This window comes from Lepisosteus platostomus, chromosome 25 (genome assembly GCF_059453375.1).
Source record: "Lepisosteus platostomus isolate fLepPlt1 chromosome 25, fLepPlt1.hap1, whole genome shotgun sequence".
Taxonomy (NCBI): Eukaryota; Metazoa; Chordata; class Actinopteri; order Semionotiformes; family Lepisosteidae; genus Lepisosteus; species Lepisosteus platostomus.
In genome coordinates, this window is record NC_142635.1 from 7,735,336 (window position 1) to 7,758,445 (window position 23,110).

The 23,110-nt window shown below is 36.3% G+C and overlaps 1 protein-coding gene across 6 annotated transcripts in view; it reads left to right on the forward strand.

The window, feature by feature from the left end:
* Positions 1-22,611, forward strand: part of ntm (neurotrimin) — a 357,038-nt gene extending 334,427 nt beyond the window's left edge. For 3 of the 6 annotated variants that reach the window (XM_088619206.1, XM_088619209.1, XM_088619203.1), the window contains 5 exons: positions 6,194-6,325; positions 7,006-7,126; positions 9,147-9,298; positions 12,142-12,177; positions 19,543-22,611. In XM_088619206.1, coding sequence (XP_088475332.1) covers positions 6,194-6,325; positions 7,006-7,126; positions 9,147-9,298; positions 12,142-12,177; positions 19,543-19,643 — 542 coding nt within the window. In that variant the 3' untranslated portion in view covers positions 19,644-22,611. The remainder of the gene's footprint in view (positions 1-6,193; positions 6,326-7,005; positions 7,127-9,146; positions 9,299-12,141; positions 12,178-19,542) is intronic. The other 3 variants (XM_088619205.1, XM_088619208.1, XM_088619207.1) reach the window with 3 other exon arrangements.
* Positions 22,612-23,110: the final 499 nt, after the last annotated feature.

The following is a 23,110-nucleotide window of genomic DNA, read 5'->3' on the forward strand; positions in this document are numbered from 1 at the left end:
TCGTTATTTGGTCTCTTAGTTGAGTTTAATTCAGAGCAGGGTAACAGGAGTAGCTGGTTTTTCATGTTGGTCTCACTTGTATAGTGACCATTTCCAGAAAGTATTGCCATTACCTTGCGAACCTCAGTCAAAGACCTTATTACACCAGTGAAACACTAACAGATCTCAATATCATATAACAACTGGAATCAGAAGAAGACCTCAGGTTAACCACCTTTTAAAGCGCTCTATAGAATAAGCATTTTCTGTATATATTTGGGGTTGTTTCTATTGAAGGTGAATGTACTGTATGCGACTCATTGCCAAATGACAGCTCCTTTTGCATTATGTGTTTTTTTTATGGAATCAATAGCTAAAATCAATTAGAATCAGTTGTTTTATAAAATAACAAAAGGTCATGAAATGTACTTTCAGGGAAAAGTCTTACACTTTTGGTTGCACTCGATTGCAGCCTGGCTCATCTGTGACTCTGAACAACATTAAAGCAATATTAGGCAGTAATTTCACAACTGTTATCACTGATATTAATGTAGTCCTTTTACAAGCTACATTATAGCTGGTGACATTAAATACAGTAGATTTAATTTAAAACTCATACGAATGAAAAAACAACAGAAGCGCAAAGTTTCAGTGTTCCAGCCTGTGTCTCTCATTGGGGTGGTCAAGAAATTTCAAGAACATCATCTTGCTCTGGGTTTTTCCACAAACCTCTCCCCTTATCATTCACAAATTTATCCCTTTTTATTTTTTTTAGATGGATGTTTTAGTGAAGGGCATCAGATAACAGGTTCCTGCTTTCTTTGTTTGTCACGATACAACTTTTTTTTTTCTCTAGCAGAGGGGTGATGGATGAGGAGCTGTTTCTCCCTCAGCCTTGCAATCGGTCTATTTTCCTCTGTTTCTTGTAGATGATAATCTACCTAATGTACCAGCCATGGCTCATCCATGCTGCGCTGGTGGGAGGGGGAGGGGAATGCTATTATTTATGTTTTTCAGTGTCAGGGCTGTTGCGGCTATCCTCTCTCTATTCCAGTCTTTTTGGAGAGATCAGGAATGGGAAGGCAGGCTGGTAATGGGCATGGGATTATTGCTGTTGCAAGACTTTCTTTGACAAGTCTGTAATTGTGGAAGCCAGCTCTTTTTAATGTCTTAAAATATTGCAGGGTCCTACAGTATGCATTTTTTTTTTGTTTTCCTAGGTGTACTGTACATAGAGGGAGAATTTGTCTGCCTTTTGTACAGGACAGCAATCTATCCTTCCACTTTGTGATTTAAAATAGCAAGCCCTACCTACAGTATGGCATTCGAGTCTGATTTTCATTCCTGCTTGTGCGCGCTTGTGAAAAATGAGCTTACACCCATGAGCACCTTGGACGCAAAACAGATCAGATGTTCTGTGTCCTGTGTATTCCATTTAAAATATTAGTTTAACAAACATCTGGTGCATCATAAAGGGAGTAACTAACAGCCTTCTCTTGAACCGGTCAGCAAAAGTAACATGTTTCAAACAGACCTAATTATCTGAGCTATTTTTATGAGTAAGCACAAATATGTTTTGCTGAAAAAATACTAATAATTCTAAGGTATCTTCATCAATAATGGAAACTCTTGCAGGCCTACTGTTTTATTCATTTCTTGCTCAAGTGTTGGTTTTTCGGTAGTAAAGTGTGAAAAGGTCTGTTTTCTATAAAATTAAAGTCACTATATTTACTAGCGTGATGGAGTAAATTATCGCTTTAGTTTGCAACATACAGTAGAACGGTCTACAACCTTTTATTTGATGATTTGAGGAATTCAGAGATCCCTGCAATGAAGGGTAAGCAGCATGTGCTCAGAAATTGTCATTTTTCTCAACAGCTTTTGACACCAGGTTAACCAACATCTAAAATTTATTTCTTGACTGAATGAAAGGCGTTTCTCAGAGAGTTTCCTGTTAAAGTACTGTCTCACCTATAAGAGAGATCATGATAAACTGTCCATTATTTTTTTTCACCATTTGTATTTTTCATTAGGAATTCTTTGTACAGTAAGTGATTTACATACATCAGAGCTAACAGATGTATGAAATGTGACAATGTTCATAAAAATGAACATCTTTAAACTCTGGTGAATTAACTTGTGATTTTAAGTTTATGTTTACATGACCTTGTTTTAGGCAGGGTTAATACTAAACTGAGTAAGCAGAAACAAGGGTTGATAGAGGTGAACAGTGAAGCTCAAGGGTAAGACTGCGAAGTGGTTAGTACAGTACACTTTAAATTGCTGGTGATCGGTTGTGTTTTGAGGTGGGTTTAGAGATGTACTGAGTTTTCCCTATTGTTTTCTTCTCCTACAGTAGGTGAATGTACATTCTTTTCAACTAGTGTCTAAAATAGAATCAGTGCTTCTCACATCCTAGTACTTTTTTTTTCTGCCCAGCTGTGCTGCAAGAAAAAAAGAAAGAGGTTGTGACTGGTCCCTTCAAAAGAAGGAGGGTTTTCAGTGGTTCCAAATTATCTGCCCAGTTTCAATCTTATCCATTTCTTTAAGTTGGTCACAGATCTTACCTTATTGTACAAACGGACTGTTAGAAAGCTGCAACCTTGGGTAACCACACTGTGCTGGGGAGATCTCCCTCATATTCCTGGTGGGACAAACTAAGGACAATGATACATTTCTGTTATTGTTATATTGCACGTTGCACACTTTTCTGCAACTTGATACTGTATATGTAAGTACTGTATGTACAGTCATTGCATGGTTGTTGTGATTCCTAATAAGCTATAAATTAGTTTCTTTGCTATGTTGGCTCCGGTGTAGTGTGTGAACATGACAAATAAGTAGGAAGGTTTTGTTTGGGATTAATGGTGATTCAGTGGCTAAATATGAGAAAATAAGTATTTTAACACTTGAAGGCTCTGTTGCAGTTCTCTTGGCATTCCTTGTCAGGTAAGCAGAGTCCTCTAACGATTCTAACGATCTCTGGTGTGAGTGATTTGTCTTTTCAGACTCATTTATGTTATTGTGCGCACCTTTGATTGCTGTCATTCTCAAACACTTGGGAATATCAAAGAAAACTACTTGGTATCACTTGTCATCTTTTAGGAAGTTTAGGAAGCGCATTTTATTACTCATATTTTTTTAAACTGGGAGTACTACAATGTTGTCTTACAGTTTTACAGTATATTCATGAATTCAGACTGAGCAATATAATATAATGGAATGATATAATGGCATTTAATATAATAGATCCCAAACTTTATCACCAGCTTTAAATTACCCTCGCTTTGAGTGTGCCTTTATCTATTGTTTTAGCAAGTACATAAAATGTGAGTTTTCAGAAAAAACACAGGCAAAGCATGAAACTACTGTACAGTTATCAGATCTCCAGTCTAGGAAGTATGTCGACCCCTAGCGACATTCTTCTCTATTGTCACTCACTTAGCATTCATGATGTCTTTCAGAGGTTCAGACATAAATCCCAAAGCTCACTCACAAACAAATGAGGGCAATAGAATATATGGAGCTACTTACAGCTACAAAGTGATCATCAGGAGTATTGGCTTTTAGGGAACAATGAATTCTAAAGATTTGCTTAACTACAAATGGACCTTTGAAGATGATAAGCTACCATTATCAGAGATCCGGGGCAAGGAATTAAGCTAGGTAACCTCATGAATTTAATGCACTTTATTTCGACAAGCTTTCAAGTAGTATTTAATCATAAAGGACATATCGATAGAAAGGAGACAGTGCAAACCATCAGTTTCTGTCTTTGGGAATGTCCGATTGCAGTGACTATTGGTCGTCAAAACAAATAGCTTTAGTGAGTTATTAAACATGTGTGACCTGTTTTACAGTATATAAGCTGAAATTACTCTAGGAAAAAGTAGGTCAACTGTACATTTTGGGAAAGTTATTCTACCAAAACTCTGTCTCCCATGTGTATGTACTGTATGGAGTAGAGATTAGGACTCCAGACTAGGAGAGGCAGACTGAGAAATGGGCACTCTTGTTGTACTGTACAAGACCCTGTAAAAGAGTGTACAAATGAAAATCACTTTATATGAACATGTAAGGAAAAATATATTTTCTTCACAGTCAGGCTGACAACAAGGTGATGGGTTACAGAAGAGATCATTGGTAAAGCAGAATTTATGATGTTGTGAAATGACTTGACAAACTCCAGCCTTGCCGTGAAAGTCAGAAAACAAAGGCATTAAATGTCAGTGTAGAGCTGAATGAGTAAATGTTTTTTTTTCTGTTGCACTTTAATTGTTAAAAAATTGTCATTTAAAACTGAGCAGCACAAATGCAAGTCTCATAGACGCATCGATATATGCTGTAATAAGGAAGCCGATTTCATCACAAGTTTTTGATAATAATACCTCTCCACTTTGTGTGTCAGGTAGAGTACGTGTGCTGGAACAAAACCTTATATAAAATATAGCTACTGTACAATCCACTATAACAGCATTTTATAAATGTTGCTTTGAGTACTTAGCCATGTTCTGCGAGGTCATCAGTACTGCAGATAATAGTTTTCTCGCTGAAGATCAATTGCTCCAGACTAAAATGTGTTCCATTCAGGAATTGGTTTATATTTTGGTCAGATTTCATCAGGCCTTAACTTAAGTAAGAGGATATTTAAAAAAATGCTAGACTACATTGTATTGTACATTTAAAAGAGTGAAAACTAACCAGGGATGACTCAAAATGTATCAAAAGGCTTCTAACATGACCAGGAATCCCATTACAACATACAAATGCTGGTCTTATACTGTACATGCAAATCTGATTGATGTATAGTGGATTTTAAAAGCAAGATACTGTAAATAGTGCATCCTATATTGAAAAGATAATTTTGTTTTCAGTGAATTCCAAAGTTTCATTATTCAGCATATTAAAACCTTTAACTCTACATGAAACACTGAACTACTGAAAGATATCTAGATGTTTGTGCACACTGTATACAGTATATAATTTTCCAGAATATCCTACACTGATATGCTAAAATGATTAAAACGTGAACACAGAAGAATTCGAGAGGACCTGGCTGAACATTTCAAAATCATCAAAGATATTGTCAGCCCAATAAACTATTCCAGAATCAGTAGTGAAACACAAACTAGGAGACACCAGTGGAAACTATGGGCAAATACTGTATGGTACATTTAAAAAAGAACAGCAGACACTTTTCATATAGAAGGCTATGGGAAGCTCAAACAGACTACACAGCCATGTTGTAAAAGATCAGTAAGTCACCACGACTCAAATGAGCTAGATGGTCTGAAGAATATTATTGTTATCATTTATGGTTTTATAATCTTAAACCTCTAAGATGCTATTTCAGTCCTTCCTGGTTGCCTGCTGTAACTGCTGAAAGGGGGAAGGTAGGGTTGGGAGACGTTTATGTCAATTAAGTCCCTTGTTATGAAAAAGCCTAAGTGACTAAATATGGGTAATCGGGATAAATGGCACTGCCCCGTACAGCAGTTAAGATTTTAGGTCATAGCTAATGCTAGATTCCAAGTGTGTTTGAGTTTGTTATTGATCTTTTCTAAACAGGCTTCTAAATGGATCTGCACATAGAAACTACATTCTGTCACACTGGTTTAAGAGAATAATCATGTCAGAGCATCAACGTAGACCTCTGAAGCCTTGGGGCACTTAATACTTGATTGTTAATGTCATCGCCTAAATATAATCTGGTTAAAATAAAAAACTTCGGCAAAACCTCATACGATTCCCACCCCTGAGATTGGCGATTTATTGCATTTTGACATTACAGTATCTAAAGCAGCTTTAAAATATTTAATGGTACTGTACCTCTGCGTTTCTTATAAAAGCACACCATCCCATAAATCGTCAAAAATGATTAAAAGTTCAGTCGGGCCAGCGTGGATATTAGAATGGTTGGACTGATACTAAGCATGAAAAGGATCTCAGAAAAAGTAGCCAAGGTACTCTTTTTTATGCTGGAATGAGAAAGCAAATTCTTTGTGATGGATCTCTCATATGAGATAACTTATGAGAGCTGGGCAAGGAAATGGCAACGGAATTTAAATTCTTTATGGAGCAGTCATCCATCAAATTTACAAGGTTGTATTCCATGGACAAGTTACCATTTCGAAATGACGTTTTTTCCCCCACTTCTCTGGGATGTTTTCTGGGATGCTGCTTTGAAGTTGTGTGGTGTTTTCCTCTCTTTCAGCTCAGGGTCCTGTTTCGGAGGAGGAGTATTTGGAAATCCCGGCGATCACCAGGCAGAAAGAGGGGATATACGAGTGCAGCGCATCAAATGAGGCTTCAGTTGATGTACAAAAAGTAAAAGTAACAGTGAACTGTAAGCTGATCTGCATTCTTCTCCATTTTTCTCTGTGACCGATGTACAGTACAGTATGAACAAATAGTGATTCTCTGGCCGTATAAAAAATGCAGCATACTGTGCACAACTTCAAATTATTGTGTGAAGACAGTTTTTTCACTTACAGGACTGTTGAGAGTATTGTTTTCCATCTTTTCGGGTTTTTTTTTAAATCGTTTATATCCACAGCAAGACTATAAAAGTCACAGATGTTGAGATCTTCTGTTGGCTTCCTCAGAGAGACGGCACAGCCTTGGGGATAAAGATTGTGTACTCTGTCCCGGAAATGGATCTGGTGTCTTGTTGAGGTGTCTGGTCTGGCCTTAACATAAAGAAATTCAGAATCATCTGGTGTGTGGAATTGGAAGGACGCTCTACTCTTATTGATTTTTTTTCCCCAAGCTGAGAGAAAGGCTCGGGTTTCACAGAATCTCACTGTGATTTTTTTTTGTTTCATTACTTTCAAAAGCAACTTCCTTTTCCTTCTCTGACTGCATTTTCTTTCCTGTTCTATTTTGATGCATTATTAACAATATAATTTAATAATCTTGCAGTGTTTTCTATTCAGTAATGCCATATATATATACTGTATATATATATAGTTTGTTTGCACGCACAGGCTTCCATTTATAAGTAATTTGCCCATCGTGTGTCTGTAGTTCCTCCAGCTATCTCAGAAGCTAAAGACATAGGAGTTCCACTGGGGCAGAAGGCGATTCTACGTTGTGAAGCAGATGCTGTGCCTTCAGCAGTCTTTGAGTGGTACAGAGATGATAGAAGGTAACAATCCTATATTAATCACCCAACTTAATTTAATTTTAACATGTTCATTCTTATAACTGAAGTGGGAACAGATTGTGAAAAAAGTCATTGGATTGCAATACAGTATGAAAAAAACAAACGTTATTGTACAGAAATCAATAACCCAAGTAGAAATTGAAATGTTTCCAATTTGTTGATCTCTGATGTCTACAGATGTAGAGACAGGGTTACACGGTTGGTGTTCTGTACATTTGAATTAATAAGTTCTGTCAAAAATATTTAACTTCTGTCATCTGCTATTCTATGAAGTGCTGTTAAAGTACATTCATTCACAATTTATTCGATAGTACATTTCAAAAAACTTTTTTTTATATATTTGTGTGCATCTGCTTACAAAGAATAAAGATTTACCAGGGTTAACTTTCTGTAAAATTACATCCCTCATAATATATTTTTAGCAAAACCTTTTTTTCATCCAACAGAAAAAAGAAATGCTTACATACAACTTACTTACAAAACAAAACCAGTTTTTGTCTGACGGTGCACCAAGGTTTCACCTTGTTTCTAATTCATAGATGGAATATTAACTGTTCATCCAATAATCTCGGGTTATCATTGCTATTTTTTTGCACATAAGAGATGTTTTGACAAACGTTCATATCCTTAAAATAGCCGCATTTCACGTGCCATTTAGATTCTTAATATTCTCTAGAAAAACAATATTGGAAATACCTTGTTTGAATGTTTCTGTATAATGGCTTCACAATCCCTTGACATGACATACTGTAACCTGTGTAGAAGAAGTCATGAGATTTGTTTTAGCACAGTTTTTATTGTGGATCATACCAAGTACGGGAAATTGAATGAATGCCATGTCTTATGCAGATACTGTGTCCTTTGTGCATACAGTATATCCCTATAAAGTATTATACATGTGATTATAACGTATTGTTATAACACTGAAATAAAGTGTTTCCAAAATGTTGCACATTAATGGCTTAAAAGAGTTCCTGTGTGATTAGAGACTTCAGAGATACTGATCTATAAATATACACAGAGAGATGAAGGATAAATACAGCACAGGGGTCCTATCATCAAAACACTGAGGGGCCAAATGAAATTCAACTGTTTGAATATGGAATCCCAAAAGATTAAATTTAAAAGACTCATTTGATAAATTATATATAAATTATATGAATATAATTCTGCTCACTTTCTGTGACAGCTAACCAGTCAGATTCAATTTTCTCACTTTTTTCTAAGTTTGTGGGCCTTCTTAGGAGCAGGAGAGATTTTACCTGCTTAATCGCTCTCACTGTCTGTCACACTGACAGATCTAGAAATCGCTGACAGGTTCGTACTTACTCATACTTACAGCCTTAGCTAAACTGCCCCATTCGAAAATGGCAACAGTCGAATTTAAAAATGTTAAAACAGCACCAGTATCGTGAATGTCACTTGGTGTTAGCAAGTTATTGCATAAACAGTAACAGTAGATTGTGCAACATTTTAGCTCATTACCAATAAGAAAATGAAGTCAAGTCACTCTTCAACGTTCCAAATACAGTATACTAAATACGAACAGGTTAATCTTCCTGATTACTGGAGATTCTGAAAAAAACATTACACTGTTTGCTAAATGTCAAAAGTCTGTGACTTGAAAGCCCAGAAAAGGTCATGTTCCAATATTAAATTCCTCCCATTACTGACATTTTGAGTACATTTGTGATAAGAATACATAATTTTTATAACACCTTTAAATACATTTTATAAATGTCCATGGGCAGTCAATGAGCTTTCTTACCTTTTGCACAAAATGGCTGACTTACTCCCTAACGTGTACAGTTTAGAATGTTATTTTTTAATATTTTGTTTTTATCACTGTTTTGGTGTGCTTAGATAGGGTGAGCTTAAAACACAGATCATTTATTATATCATTGCACTAGTTTATACTGTAGGACATATTAGGCATTACTTGTCTGAAGAAGAATGAAAGCCCACAGGTATTCCATCTCACATCCATGAAACTGTTTTTCAGGATCCTTAACGGACTTAATGGCACAGACATTGAGAACAGAGGCAGACTGTCCTTCCTCACGTTCAGAAATGTTTCTCAGGAAAACTATGGCAACTACACTTGTGTTGCCACTAACAAACTCGGAAGTGCATACATCAACATAATTCTGTATGGTGAGTATATAATGAACAATGTTTAGAGACAGTATAAACTTCCCCGATTGTAATTGTACAACATTAACAAAAACTACTTGAGAATGAATCTCTCTCAGTGGAATCATGATGGTGATGTTTTAATACTTCACAGTACTTTCAGACACTTAGGAGATTTTGATAATGAGGTTTCAATGGTGGGGACATTAAAATCTATCAACATTTGAAATATCTGCTATATATTTTATATATATATATATTACATTGCACGTGCACACACTACCTACACTTACTGTTTTGTTCCTGTACTTTACTCATGATGTTCGTTTCATGATGTGGTCTTGATTCTGAATCTTCAGGCTCCTTTTCTGACACTGACACTGAAGACCACTCTGACTACACAGCATGTTTAAATTGCACGTACTGTACCAGACACTAACACGTTTTGCATCATCACCAAAGTCACTTCACTTCACATGGAACTTTTAGTATTAACCACATCCCAGAATCTCTGCTGATTCCTTAACTAGTGCCAGTGCTGAAAACCTTCACAAACAGTTGCATAATCTTGACCTTGAGCTTTATAATTGAGCCCTACCCTTATCATTAATATTGTTTGGAGAACTTTCCTCGGTGTAATTGTAAAACAATAACAAAAACACTTCAGAATTAATCTCTCCGAGTGCACGGTGAATGTAAAGTTATAATCGTGCTATAATCAAACATGTATTGCCTTAATGCCGAAGTGAGTGGTTTGTGAGTAGTTCTGAGCAAAAGCAGTGCTCAGCACGATCAATATGTAGCAAACTAGTCCACTGGTAACACTTTCACTGCAGAGTGGGAAGGCAAATTGACAGGTGAATCCCAAGTGACCAGCATACCCCAAAAGTACCTGAATATTTTCAGAACCTCTCCAAGCACTCTTCTGTCCCCTGAGTTTATCATTGGTGCTGTACCTGCCACATTTGTGTGTAATGCAGAGGTTTTTGACCTCCTTCTTCACCTGAGCTTTGTCGCAGTTGCACTGGGGTTGACATTTTAACAGAGCTGGTCCTGACTGTGATTAGGTGAAGAAGTGTCCCTGCTTTTGCTCTTCATGGGCAGGGGAATTTAGCAAAAGTCCTTCTTTAGTGTCCTGGAAGATGTAAGAAGTAACAAACAATAACAAAACCATTTAAGGTGTCTTCACTGTTAGGATCTTCGCTATATCAACTACGTTTATGTCCTTACTAAGTATTTTACTAAAAATCACATCAAAAAGTGAATTGGAGAACTGTGTACATTGCAGTATTTAAATGGACATTGTTTAGTGTTGAAAGCTGCCTGGCTTTATTTAAAGTAACACTAATTTCCTAGCAGTGAGCACATGAGTAAGAGTGCAAGCCCTTACAGTTAATGGAAAAGTAGCTGCTCTGAATTGATTCTTGTATCTGCAGACACACAATCAATTGCAATGATGGCGCTAGGGAACCCAGAGCTCTGATCAAAACCCTGCCTGGTTCAGCTCTGCCCTTGACACTGGTGGGAGAGGGAAACACATTCCCTTGCGTCATTCACTGAAGCTCCAGTAACCTGCAATGCTAGCCATGGGCCTGTGAGAGGAATTAGTGGAAGTTGCCTTTTGTTCAACAGGCATTGTGCAGTAATTTTCCCATGTGTCCCCCAGTATCTGCCTGCAGTAATGGGGGGAACTGTTCTTAGTTTGTCAGAAGCAGCTAATATGATCACTGTTTGTGATACTAAAAGAGACACATGTTCAGAGATGTTTCCAACAGAATCTGTCTGTTTCTTCTCTTTCTCCAATAACTTTGCATTTTCTCTGAAAATGAAAAAAGACTTGTTTCAGTCCATGTTTTTTTCTAATATCTATAAACATTTTAAGTAAATCCTGTATACTGTATATACACCATTACTGTATATGTTCTGTACACACAAAACCCACTGTACACTTAACATTTTGTTTCTATACTTTACTTCTCAAATGTCTGCTGATTTGATTGCTTTGCAAATTTAGTTTTACCACTCCTTCAAATGAGATGGTCAATATATACCATGTTTCAAAATCTATTTGCTTTTCATTTTTGTCAGAATTGCGTCAATCACAGGCCAGGGAAGCGTGTTAAGTTTTGCATTTTTTTCAGGTTTCCTTTCAAAGAATTATTTCCTTCTATGATTTGCAAACTTCAATTACTAGGGTATCAAAGGAAAGTACAGTACATAGTTAATCTTACTAAAGTATTATATTTAACATAATTGTGAATCTATTTCTTTTACACTTTGCAGCTGGAAAACTTTCACCATCATAGATTATGTAAAAAGGTTTTTTTAAGAAATACTTTCTAAGATAATTCTCATTTAATACATAGTATATATAAATTAAGGTGAATTTTAGAATACACCAACCTTCTGGTTATGTTGTTCTACAGTCCAGTTTTTTCTTTATTTTGGATTTAATAAACGTTAAATGTTCCTATACAAGGTAGTTGTTCCAAAGTTGCTTTGCTACCTTGAAATGAGTGTGAACTGTTGCTAACAATGTATTTCCAATAATTCAGTCTGTTCTTATTTAGATTTAAGTATTTGTTCTGCTTACTCGATTTTGTTTGAAAGAAAATGTTCGCCTCATCTAGGAGGCTAAAAAGAGCCTGACAAGCATGAGGAGAATATGCTACAAATGTGATTCATTAATCTTTCAGAACATTACTTAATTGGCACTTGGCAATCACACTTAAGACATGACCACAGCTCTGCTTCGAGCTGAGCTTTTCAGAGATGATTTTCACAGCGCTCTTTTGTTGTGCACAAGCTAGTGCTGTAATTTTTATTTTGTTCTTTATGTTTCCTTTTTAATTTTCCTGGTGTAGAAATAAGTGAGCCCACTAGCTCAACTCTGTTGCAAGGTTAGTACTGAGCATGAGCATGTTGTTCGTTTCTCACCTCCTTGTTACTGCAGTACAGTACGTTGGTTCTGATATGCATGAGTGAACCGTGCCATTTTCACATTGATATAACGCAGATGTCAGAAGTAGTAGGTAAGATTATACACCAAATGCTCAAATCACTTTCGGGTTGTTCTTAAAGCTGGAAATATTTAGGATGGCAATACTGGTTTATTGAAAAATATATTTTTTTAAAAGGCTAATGCAATTACTAACAACTACCAGCAGTGGAAACACCTCTTCTAATGGGTCACACACAGTAGTTAGAGCTTAAATCGCCTATTGAATAGAAGGTCAACTAAAATAAGATTAGAGATGGTAATTGGGCTCTTGTGCAATAGAATTAAAATATAATTAGCTCAAAATGCCATTTCATAATATTAATAAACAAATTATGTTTTAATGTGTTTGAAACACATTATTAAAATACCAAGAAAAATGCATTAAAGTATATTTGCTCCAGTGATTTTTGCAATTACCATCAAACCATCTCCCCTCACCCCACAAATTAAAATGGTGATGCAGAACAGTTACAATGTGGAAATGGTGACTAGTGTTATTCTTATTTCTGTCTCGTTACTAACATTTTGTTTATTCTTTCTTCATAACTTTGTCATCGCTCCACGTGGCCTGGCTTCATTTTGCTTTTGCGTGCTTTGATATTTGGCATGTAAGTAATTGTTTCAATGCTCTATTTACATGTATCTCAAAACTGTATTTGCATGTATCTCAGATGTTTCTTACAATGTTTCTCTTTAAAATATATAAGCATGCATGTGTGTGTTTGACATTTGTACCGTTTTAAACTAGAGTCTGTAATTGCAAAAGATACATGTAAATAATGCAGTTTGCAAATACAACAGTATTAAATTTATAAGGGTATGCTTTTACAATAATTTTTTAAAATAATAGTACATTTTTGAATATAGACAAAATCCAAATGTACTGTACAACCACTGTACTGGACTTTTTCAATATTGTTTGCACAACTCTGGAGTTAAAGATGACTAGATGACTTCTGGCTGTCATGTGAGCTAACGTTGTTTCTGTACAAGTGGAATTTATGTTGAAGTTTTACATTATTAATTAAGTTTTGAATATATTAATTACACAAAAGCTTCCAAATAAGTAAAAGAGTGTGCATTAACTGTGTCCTCCCTCGAGGTTAATTAATTGCTTTAATTTTGAATGTGAGAAACAGCTATTATTTAAATTATCCTGTTGCAGGGTTTAGTATAATCTTCTGCGTCAGAATAATTGGATAGTTCTCCCAAAAGAAACTTGAAGTGCACTGAGGAAAATCCAAGGGAAATTTAAAGTTATAGTGTAATACCCATTGCTGTAAAACTTCCAGTAAACTGTAGTTTAATTTTTGAAAGGTCTCTCACTCTGTTGAAGTATTCATTTAGCTGTGAGTAAGATCTGTAGCTACTAGCAATTATCCTCATAAATTTCAGACATAAACTGACAGCTATGTTTTTTTCGTTATTTCCTACTGAAGAGCAGAACATGCTTGGCACCCCTTTTTTTGTGTCTCGCGAGCAATAATTACTTTTCTGTCATTTTCTGAGATGCGTCAAATTACAGCAAACTGAGCATTAATTGCTCAAAGAATTTGATCGTATTCTCTGTATAATCTGATCTTTGTTAATTAACGCAACCATAGATATCACATTTTGATAACGTTGTGCTTTAACAGCAATGGCAATAGAATATATTCATATGTTATATTCATATGAAATTATTAAAATATTTTTAGGAATCGTTGTATGGTGTATGGTTATGAGTGAAAATGATATATTTGGAAATATTCAGTAACTACTGTATACAATATGAACAATTGCTTTCACTAAGTACTAGTTAGAGGAATATAATTTACCACAGACCAACTGGACTGAAAAATAGTTATAGATTTTTTTAGGTTCCAAAGCAATCACTCAGATGCCTTGGTCTGAAAGTGAATGAGTGTCGTTGAAAGGACAATTTTGTAAGATGCAGTTTAATAGAAAACAAATGGTGTTTCAAACGATTTCAATCCCTTGAAGTTGCCTTGTGTGTGAAACAGAAGGACACAAATGTGTGCTGGAGGAGGCACTACCCAGCTACACATCTGTGCAGGAATCTGTGTAATGAATAAACAACACTTAACATTTATGTGTTAGACACGAGTTACAGCAAGCGCTTCATTTTCATTTAGCTGGGATCATGAAATCTTTAATTTGAGCCTTTGTTAGTTCAGGACAATCAGTAACATAGCGTAATGAGTCAGGTATTTTCTCGATAGGAAATTAAGAGAGTAATCTGAGAGTGAAGTAGTACAGTACAACTGCATGTTAATTAGTTAAAATGAGGTGTTTATGCACTTCTAATCCAACAGCGTAAAACAAAATCATGCTGAATTAAGTATTTACAGTATAGACTTTTCTCTTTAAAGTATTACAGTGCACATTAAGGATATATATTTGCTTTCCTTAGGATACAGATACATGTTTTAACAAAGTATTAGGACATACTGTACTGTAATTTGACATGATGTGTTTGAAGATTTAAACTTAATATAAAGAATTTTATATTTTATTTCTCTGGGGAACAGAAAGTAAATTTATGAAAGCCTCCTACAGTATGTTGTCATGTTGCCTTCTGAAAAACAAGTCAGACTTTGTGATACATTTACCTAACAGCAACTGACATTTTATGTATTGCATTGTTCTAAAATTTTAAATTTCCCTAAAATGCACAAAATGCAGTGTCTTTGACTGCATCTGGCGGTCAATACACATTTGACAGAATTCCTATTGCACATGTGTTAGTTTGCTGAGGAGGTATTCATTTTTAGCATGCATTCAAAATAAGTGTGATAGCATAATTGTTTTGCTTTTGACTGCCCATCTTTCTGTGTGCTTCTGAGTAACCTTTACACCTAAAAACAGTCAGTGCTGTTGACTGAAGTGTCATAATTGTTATGAAACTGACTTTTAAAGTGTTAAAACTTCATTGATAGCAGTTTATTTTCTACACCTTTTCTTTGTTTGGAAATTCTGTGTTTAAGTTCAAGTAGGGAGCTGCGTAGACTGCAAAGGAACAGGTAAAGGTTTATTCCGTGCTGAAAGGAAAAGAAAAGTGACATTTCAGCTGTCCGCGGCCAAAATATTCAGTCTCTTGTCTTTTTCTTTCGGCGTGAAATAAACCTCTATCTCCATGTTCACAGCTCAAAATGATGAAAATTGGTTTCTGCAAGTTTTTTTTGTAAAGTTAGGGCTGCCATGTTTTTAATAGACCCACCCAGTTTAAACCAACATATTATATCTGTATGTCCTGGCACTCATCACAGAGTCCTGAACTTTGACCCTCCCACTCATGTCTTGGCACATTACAAGCTCCCTAGTGAGTTACACTACAGTAAGTTCAACACCCATTGGGAGAAGTGTGCATCATTTGTGGATATTACTGCAAAGCATGCAGCATCCCTGCAAGGTTGTCTCTCTGACAGGCAAGAGAGCCCTGGATCAGCTAATACCTAACCCTGGTGGCACTGAGTCTATTGTGTGCCACCCCTTGGGGAATTGCAGTAGGAGATACTAGTGATACTAGTGGCACCCTGTGATGAGAGCTAGAGATGTTGCCACTTGAGTTACTGTACTTCAGAGCCATCTGACCTGTGACATTTTAAGACCCATTGGAAGTAGTCATGTTAAATAAAAATATACATTCCAGTGTTTTCTTGCACAAACAATAGTTCAGTTTTTTTTTGACAGTTTACAGTATGTATCACTCAAGCTACAGTACTGTAATTTGTAATACACAGTGCCTTGCAAACATATCCCAGCCCTTGCATAGGTTGACTTTGAAGTAACCATTAGTATTTGTTACTGTATACACAACCTACTCCACACATTCAGGGCAAAATACATAGACATAAACTGGTCATTCATGTAAAAGAAAACATGCAGCGTTCATGATTGTGTATGGTACAGTATGTATTGTAAGGTCTCTCAGTCATGTAAAGCAAAGATTCAACCTTGAAGGCCGAGGAAGTTTTCAAGACATTTTAGGATTACAGTTGAATCAGGAAGGTAAAAGGATATAAAGAAGTATGCAAAAACATTTCAAGACTCTTAATATCTCTTTGATGGTCAGGTCAATCATTAGGACTCCCAGACACTGACTAGATGAGGCTGTTCTGCCATACTGAGCAGCTGGGCAAGGAGCAAACTGGTTAAGGATACCAACAGCAACTTTGAAAGTATTCATTGGCTTTCAGTGGCTGCCATGGGAGAAAATTGTCAACAGTATCCCAGCTAGTCCAGAAACAGGTCTTGGATCTGAAAAGAACAAAACCAACATCTTGTATCTTGCATGGGTTTGTCACAGACACATACAGTGAGCGATACCGCACACATTGTGTTGGAAGCACAATAGCTTTTGTGGTCAGACTGCACAATTTGGAGCTGTTTGGCCTGAATGCAAAGTGTTTCACCTGACACAAACCCCAGACAGTGCATCACTCCGACAGCTCCACCCCAGTTATCAGGCATGGGGGTGCCAGCATTATGTTGTGTGCAAATTAAGAGAGATAGAGCAAGTTTACTGTGAAGAATTGCCCCATTTCTGAAAATGGAACACAATAGGAAAGTTCTGAATACTTTCACATGGCACTGTATATTATCTCATTTTAGAAGTATTTTCTACAAGTGAATAGTACATTACAATTCAAAAAATTGTAGCTGTAGCTGACTGAATGTGCTCTGATACTGTAATACCGTCAAGATTACCTCTGAAAGTTATCAAACAAAGTGCATTTTTGATTAGACTGCTCAACTTCAAACCCCTCCTTTATTGGTTCGTGATGAGCCCCATTTACCACTTTAATCATTCATTATGTCCCTTTGACAATACATGCCAAAAGGATCATTTGGTATTAATTAGAATGCTTTCAAGTTCATGTAGACCATCAACCTAGTTCATGTTATCCATTTTAATGAGCTGCCGTAATACAGAGACAAATGGATTGCTTCATTAATACCTTGAGTGTTCTACAGCATTGCCTGTATTCATGAAGATACTGTATGAATGTTTTCCAAAAGTCAGTGACAGCTTCCAGAGGACACACATTTTTCCAGAGTCCACATAATTCTTGTTCTGTAGAAGACTGTAGACTGAAATATTTCAAAGAGTGCTCATATGTTTGACTCCACAATCTCAGTACATCTATTGCCTAGATTGAAAGTGGCCAACCTGTTATAGAGGGACATTTTTTGTCTAAAGTGTATTTTTTAAAACTAGTTTGCTAGTTCTTAAAGTTGTTAAATAAAAGTAATAAAGGTAAAAGGTGGTGGAAAATGTCTGTCTTGGAGAGTGCCAGGATGTCCAGATCCTCATTCTTTAAAAAAAGCTCTGAATGACCTACTTAGATATTCTGTATTGCTCATTGAACTGATCAAAAGGTGTTCTGCACCACAAGAGACCAGTGGTTATACTGCTGGTCAAGACGATAAGGTAGTGTACTCTCTCATAGGCTGTAAGAATCTCAGAGTGAATACTGGCCTGTAGGGCAAGAACATGCTGTCATCATAATTCTAGTCAGCATTCAAACATGGGAGATGATGTTAGAAGATTTTGAATCAGCTCATACTGTGGCTAAATCCCAGGGTGGTATTGCCGATCACCAAACGATTATTACAGCAGCTTGCCATCTGGACAGTAGTTGATTAGCTTGTATGCAGCAAGCGGTAATTAAGGCTGACCTACTGTATGTGGTTCAGTGGTCAAGGAGTTTTTCTACAGTAAGATGATGAGGATAAGAAACATCCCCGTGGGATGCATTCAGAATGAAACAATGGAGCAGCTGTTCCAAAGTGCATAACACAGTATAAAGTACCATAATGCCTCCTCTTAAACTTTTGTTGATTGGGTGGGTTAGCCGATACGTTTTTAAAAAAAAAAGAAATTCAGCAAGGGAAGGAGGAGAGAACAGATTATATTTGCTCATTGTGGATTAAAAGTAACAAAACTCTAAGATGAAATTGGCCCTCCAAAAAAAGAAAGTTACACACTCCTGACGAAACCCACATCTCACTGGGGGAAGAATAAAAGATTTTCAGCTTCACATCCGGTTCTGAGGATTGGAGGTTCAACTGCTGAGGAAAAGGGGTTATTATCGGTTAAAAGGGGTTATTATCGGTTAAAAGGAGTTATTAGCTGAGCCCCTGTTCAGCTCCAACTCAGCCTCAAACAAACCGTGGTATCTTGAGCAGTATAGCCTTGTTACTGTATATTCTGCCCTTTGGAAACAATTTAAAACCAAGTGGATCTGCAGAATCATGTACTGTACGTACAGCTCAGACTCAAGTCTCTTTAAGTCACTTCGAATAAATGTGTCTACCAAATGACTGGTTATTATCATCTGCCTTTTTATTAGAGTGCAAGAACAAGACATTGCAGCTTGATGAATTTCTTTTTTTTTGCTACTCAACAAACATGACAAAAGAGGATGAACTGAAAATGTAATAGAATTTTAACATAGAAACTCTGATAGAAAAATATTAAAATAACCAAAAAAATGGAGGTGTAGGTGGTTTAGATTCTGTATGCCATCTGTTGCAAGTTTATTTTTATATAACAGAGATTTAATGGTTAGCACTACATTTTATTTTTTAAATTGTTCAGAGTTCTGCTTTCCTTTATATTTCAGCTACAGTTAATGTAAAACAAATAGTTGTAGCTTTTCGGTGGTCACAGTCCTTGGCAGTGCTTTAGGCAAGTTAGATGTCTGCCAAATCACTTCATATCTCCTAAAATAAATTCCATATTACTAAGTGTCTTAAGGTTAATATAATTTCATCTCTTAAAGAACAGACAACTACAGATTGTCCAATATTGAAAGGTCGGTAATGAATCAAAGAAGTAATAAATAAATATCTATACAACTAATGACAATACTCAGTAAAAAAAACATAATTAACACAGATTATATAAAATCTAATCTATTAGCAGCTATTATTCTGAATTCTTGATAGAGGTTTAATGAGGCTCTCCTTAACTAACAAGGCATGTCCTGAAACCCTTTCACTTACTTGGCAAAGTAGCATCGCTGCATATTCTTTAGAGGAAAGGCTTTTGCATGGGCTGTCTTTCCACAGCAAGTTATATACTGTCTTTAACTCATGCTATACCTTGTCTGTGAGGATATGCATTCCATTGTCCAGTGGTGTGCATCTGGAGTTTTCGCTGAGAATGAAAAGCAAACAGCAGACTGAGAATGTCTGGTTAAAGGTTAAAAGGCAAGTTTTAAAAATGAAGGCCTAAACCTCTCTTCTCCTTCAACAGGGCCTGGAGCAGTGCAGGATGGGAACAGTGGCACCCTGGGAATTCACACCTCATCCTGTCTACTGATCATTCTGTGTGCGCAGCTACTGCTGGGGCTTTGATGCAGAACTGTCTCCGAGGGGCAGTGCCGATGGTTTTTTTTTTCCCCAAGACCACAGACTTTTGCACCAAGCGTGCACAGGCTAGCAAGTCTCCCGTTCCCATCTCCAGTTCCCAGGTCAAAAAAATTGCAAAGAAATAACGCTTTCCTTTTTGGCTGTTTGGAGGTTTAAACACAAAATCTTTGCTGTGGCAACCTAATGCCCCCATTCTAACCCGGTCTGCAAAAGGGTGTGATGTTTGTCTTTTATTTCTCCTGTTATTTTTTAATTATAGTTTTTATTTTCTGATAAACCCTCTGATGCAAGCAGAGTATTTAGTATGGGGGGAGGAAACAAAAAAGTTGAGTTTTCTCCTCCACATTATAAATGGTGGTATTTTTTAAGTGGTGCGTGCTATATTTCTTTTTAGTAATAATGATGAGATATTTTCAGAGAGTATAGATATTGTATATGTAATTATATGAATATTATTGCTACTAAATCAATTTCAATTTTACTAGCAAATGAAAAAGGCGTAGTGTCTGGTTTCTTCCAGTCCACTACTGGCACAACAGTACACATAAACTAACCAGTGCTGGCAACTCAGGGCTTAGGGGTCAGATTCAATATTCATCTCCAATAGCAGCTTGTTTTTTTCTTTATAACCAGGATGCATAATTCCTGGCTCCTCTATATAGAGCCCAAAGAAATGCTGGTAGGATAGGATATTGTACAGTCTTTTTTAATGTTGTTGTCTCAAATAATTCTAGTTATTATAACCAGTCATGAAGTAAATTACTGTAACTCTTCCATATTGTGGAGTTTTCTGGGGGGAGGTACTGTACATAGGGCAGAAGGCAGTGCTTCAACAAATACGTATATGTAATCCAAGACAAAAAAACTAAAAATAAATGAGTACTCTACAAGAAACCATACCAACCCATCTTCTATTCCTTTTAGGAACAGGGTAGTTTTCTATTATATTATCAGGTATATTTCTGGTCATATCGTGACATTGAAAATTGCACCACTCTGAAAATGCTTACATTTTCTAAGAGCGTGTCATGTGCTCTGTGTTCGGTTTCGTTGATGTGGGATGACCTAATTCCATAGGGTGGAAAACCTACAGTAGCATAAGGCAGCGAAGCAGTCAAAAGAGCTCTACAGTAGCATAATATCATTCAGCTAACCTTGTGCAAATATTACATTTGTAACCATTGTATATGTCTTAGGAAAGAGCTCTAACCAGTCCTTTTATCTAATTGTCTGACCAGCCTTTATTATGTAAACCACAGACCTATGTACTGTATGTGGCATTTAGTGTAGTTAAAAAGAAAGTATCATTATTTGATTACAATCAAAGCAAAATCACATTGCAAGAGTAAAAAGGTTCAAATGGCTTTCTAAATTCCTCTAGCCATGCTGAAGTGTTTGTTTGTTTTTTCAAATCCACTGAGCATTCTGTGATCTGCTTGGAATTGTGCTTCTGTGGATTTTGCCATCATTTTAAGGTGTCACTCCAGTAGAGGGAGTGAGATGAACCATTTTTGCAAGAATATTTTTTTTCCGAGAGCTACAAAGTATGGTGTTCTGTTTGGAAAAGTGTGTGCATTTCTGTGTGTTTTTCTCTGAACAGAGCTGCACAAATGTGGTAAAACAGTGGACAAGTACCGACTGAGGGTCTCGCGTGTGAGGAGCACCACTAGACTTTTTGGATCTGTGCATAAAAGAACTGAGTCCAGAAAAGACATTTTTCTTATGTACTGTACAAAAGCTCATGTTCCATGAAAAGATGCACTCCAGGTTTACCTTAAAAATGAAAGTTGTGTTTCATTTTGTGAGTTGCAGATGAAGGTCTTCTTTCACATTATTTGCCATTCGGATGTCAGCCTAAGGGCCAGGTTTATGGTGAGATAATGTTTTATGTTACAGAGACTAAGAAAATAGATAAAATGTACTGGATAAGATACTTCCAAACTATGTGTGAGTATCATAGAGTCTATAAAATAGTGTGTATGAGCTGATTGTTCAAGCCATACTGAAAACACAGCAAAGATACACACAATACAGTAGTGGAGAGCAATTAGGTAGTCATTTGCAGCTTTTTACCTAAACAGAATGTATTTTTAGAACTGTATATCATGTTATTCACAAGATTTCCATTCCATCACAAGCAGATGTGACTCTTTTTGTCATTTTCTGTTGCTGTTATGGGGTCAACATTTTCTTTTGTGTCTTTTTGAATAGAAATCTCTGTCCTCAACATTGTTGTTTGAGGTCTTAAAATCAAAGAAATTGTGGATTGGGACTCACAAGGACACTCACAAGAGCACAGCGCGATTCACTGCAAAAGTGAATTTTATTGGCATGAGCAGACAGTTACTTTCTGTTAAAATTGTGCAAAGTGAAATTGCTCTCAAAACATTTGCAGTATTACTTAGGGTAGATTCAATAAAAGTCTCAGGCTCTCCATAGTTATTTTTTGGAAAAAGAATGTGATGGGGGAATAAAAAAACAACACTAAAAATTTGTAAATTTGTAGTATGTTTTCTATGATATCTTGTTTTGCTGTGGCAGAAATGAAACTTATATTGCATCTGCCCCTTGTACTGTATGTGATGTGTTGTGACAGTGTTTGTAAAAGCTGTGCAGCATCTCCTCAGCTTGGATCTGAACGGACTAGAAAAGATACCAGGAAGTGAGGGATCACCTTGTGCGTTATCTTATGTAAATAAAGTCAAATTAATACACTTAAAGACAAAAAAAAGGTATTTGCACAGTGGCCCCTAATCCGGACCTACTACACAGCCCCCCTTTTACACTATGCATTGAAACAGATACGGTATTATTCATTTCAGTGCATTCAATCTGAGAATGAGAAAAGACTCCATGTAATGTTGAAGGATTGTTGGTTCATACATTATGTATTTTTCTTCATGAAGATTGTGTCCATATTTAAAAACTGACAAAAATAAAATGTTGTGTCAAAGCAGGGTGGTCAGACAACTTTATTTGGTGTTTGAGTGGGGAGCTCTGTCAGCGTGTGAGCTGCGCAGGAATGAGCAGAGGCTAATTCCATGGGAGAAACTAGGAAGAAAAACAACACTGTGCCTGTGGAAACTTCCTTAAATGTGATCCCCTGAGTGTAGTTTTTTTTTTCTTTATGTTTTTCAGTGTGGAATTAACCTCTGCCTGAACATTGTTTTTTTTTTTTGTTTACATTCTTATTGCAGAATGACACAAATTGACCTGAAAAAGACAATTGGATACAGATGCCTAGGTATAGTAGTTTACCTTGCATGGCTAATTACATGGAAAGGGTGTTAATGGTGTACACTATATTCTGAAGTACACCGATTATGCTGACTTCTTAGTTGCATTCAGTTATTCTTTAATTAATGTAGAAAAAAGATTTAAAATATAACACCCGCTCCATAATTTCTTTAAGAAAATCCAGTACATCAATTGTATTTAGTTTACATATACCT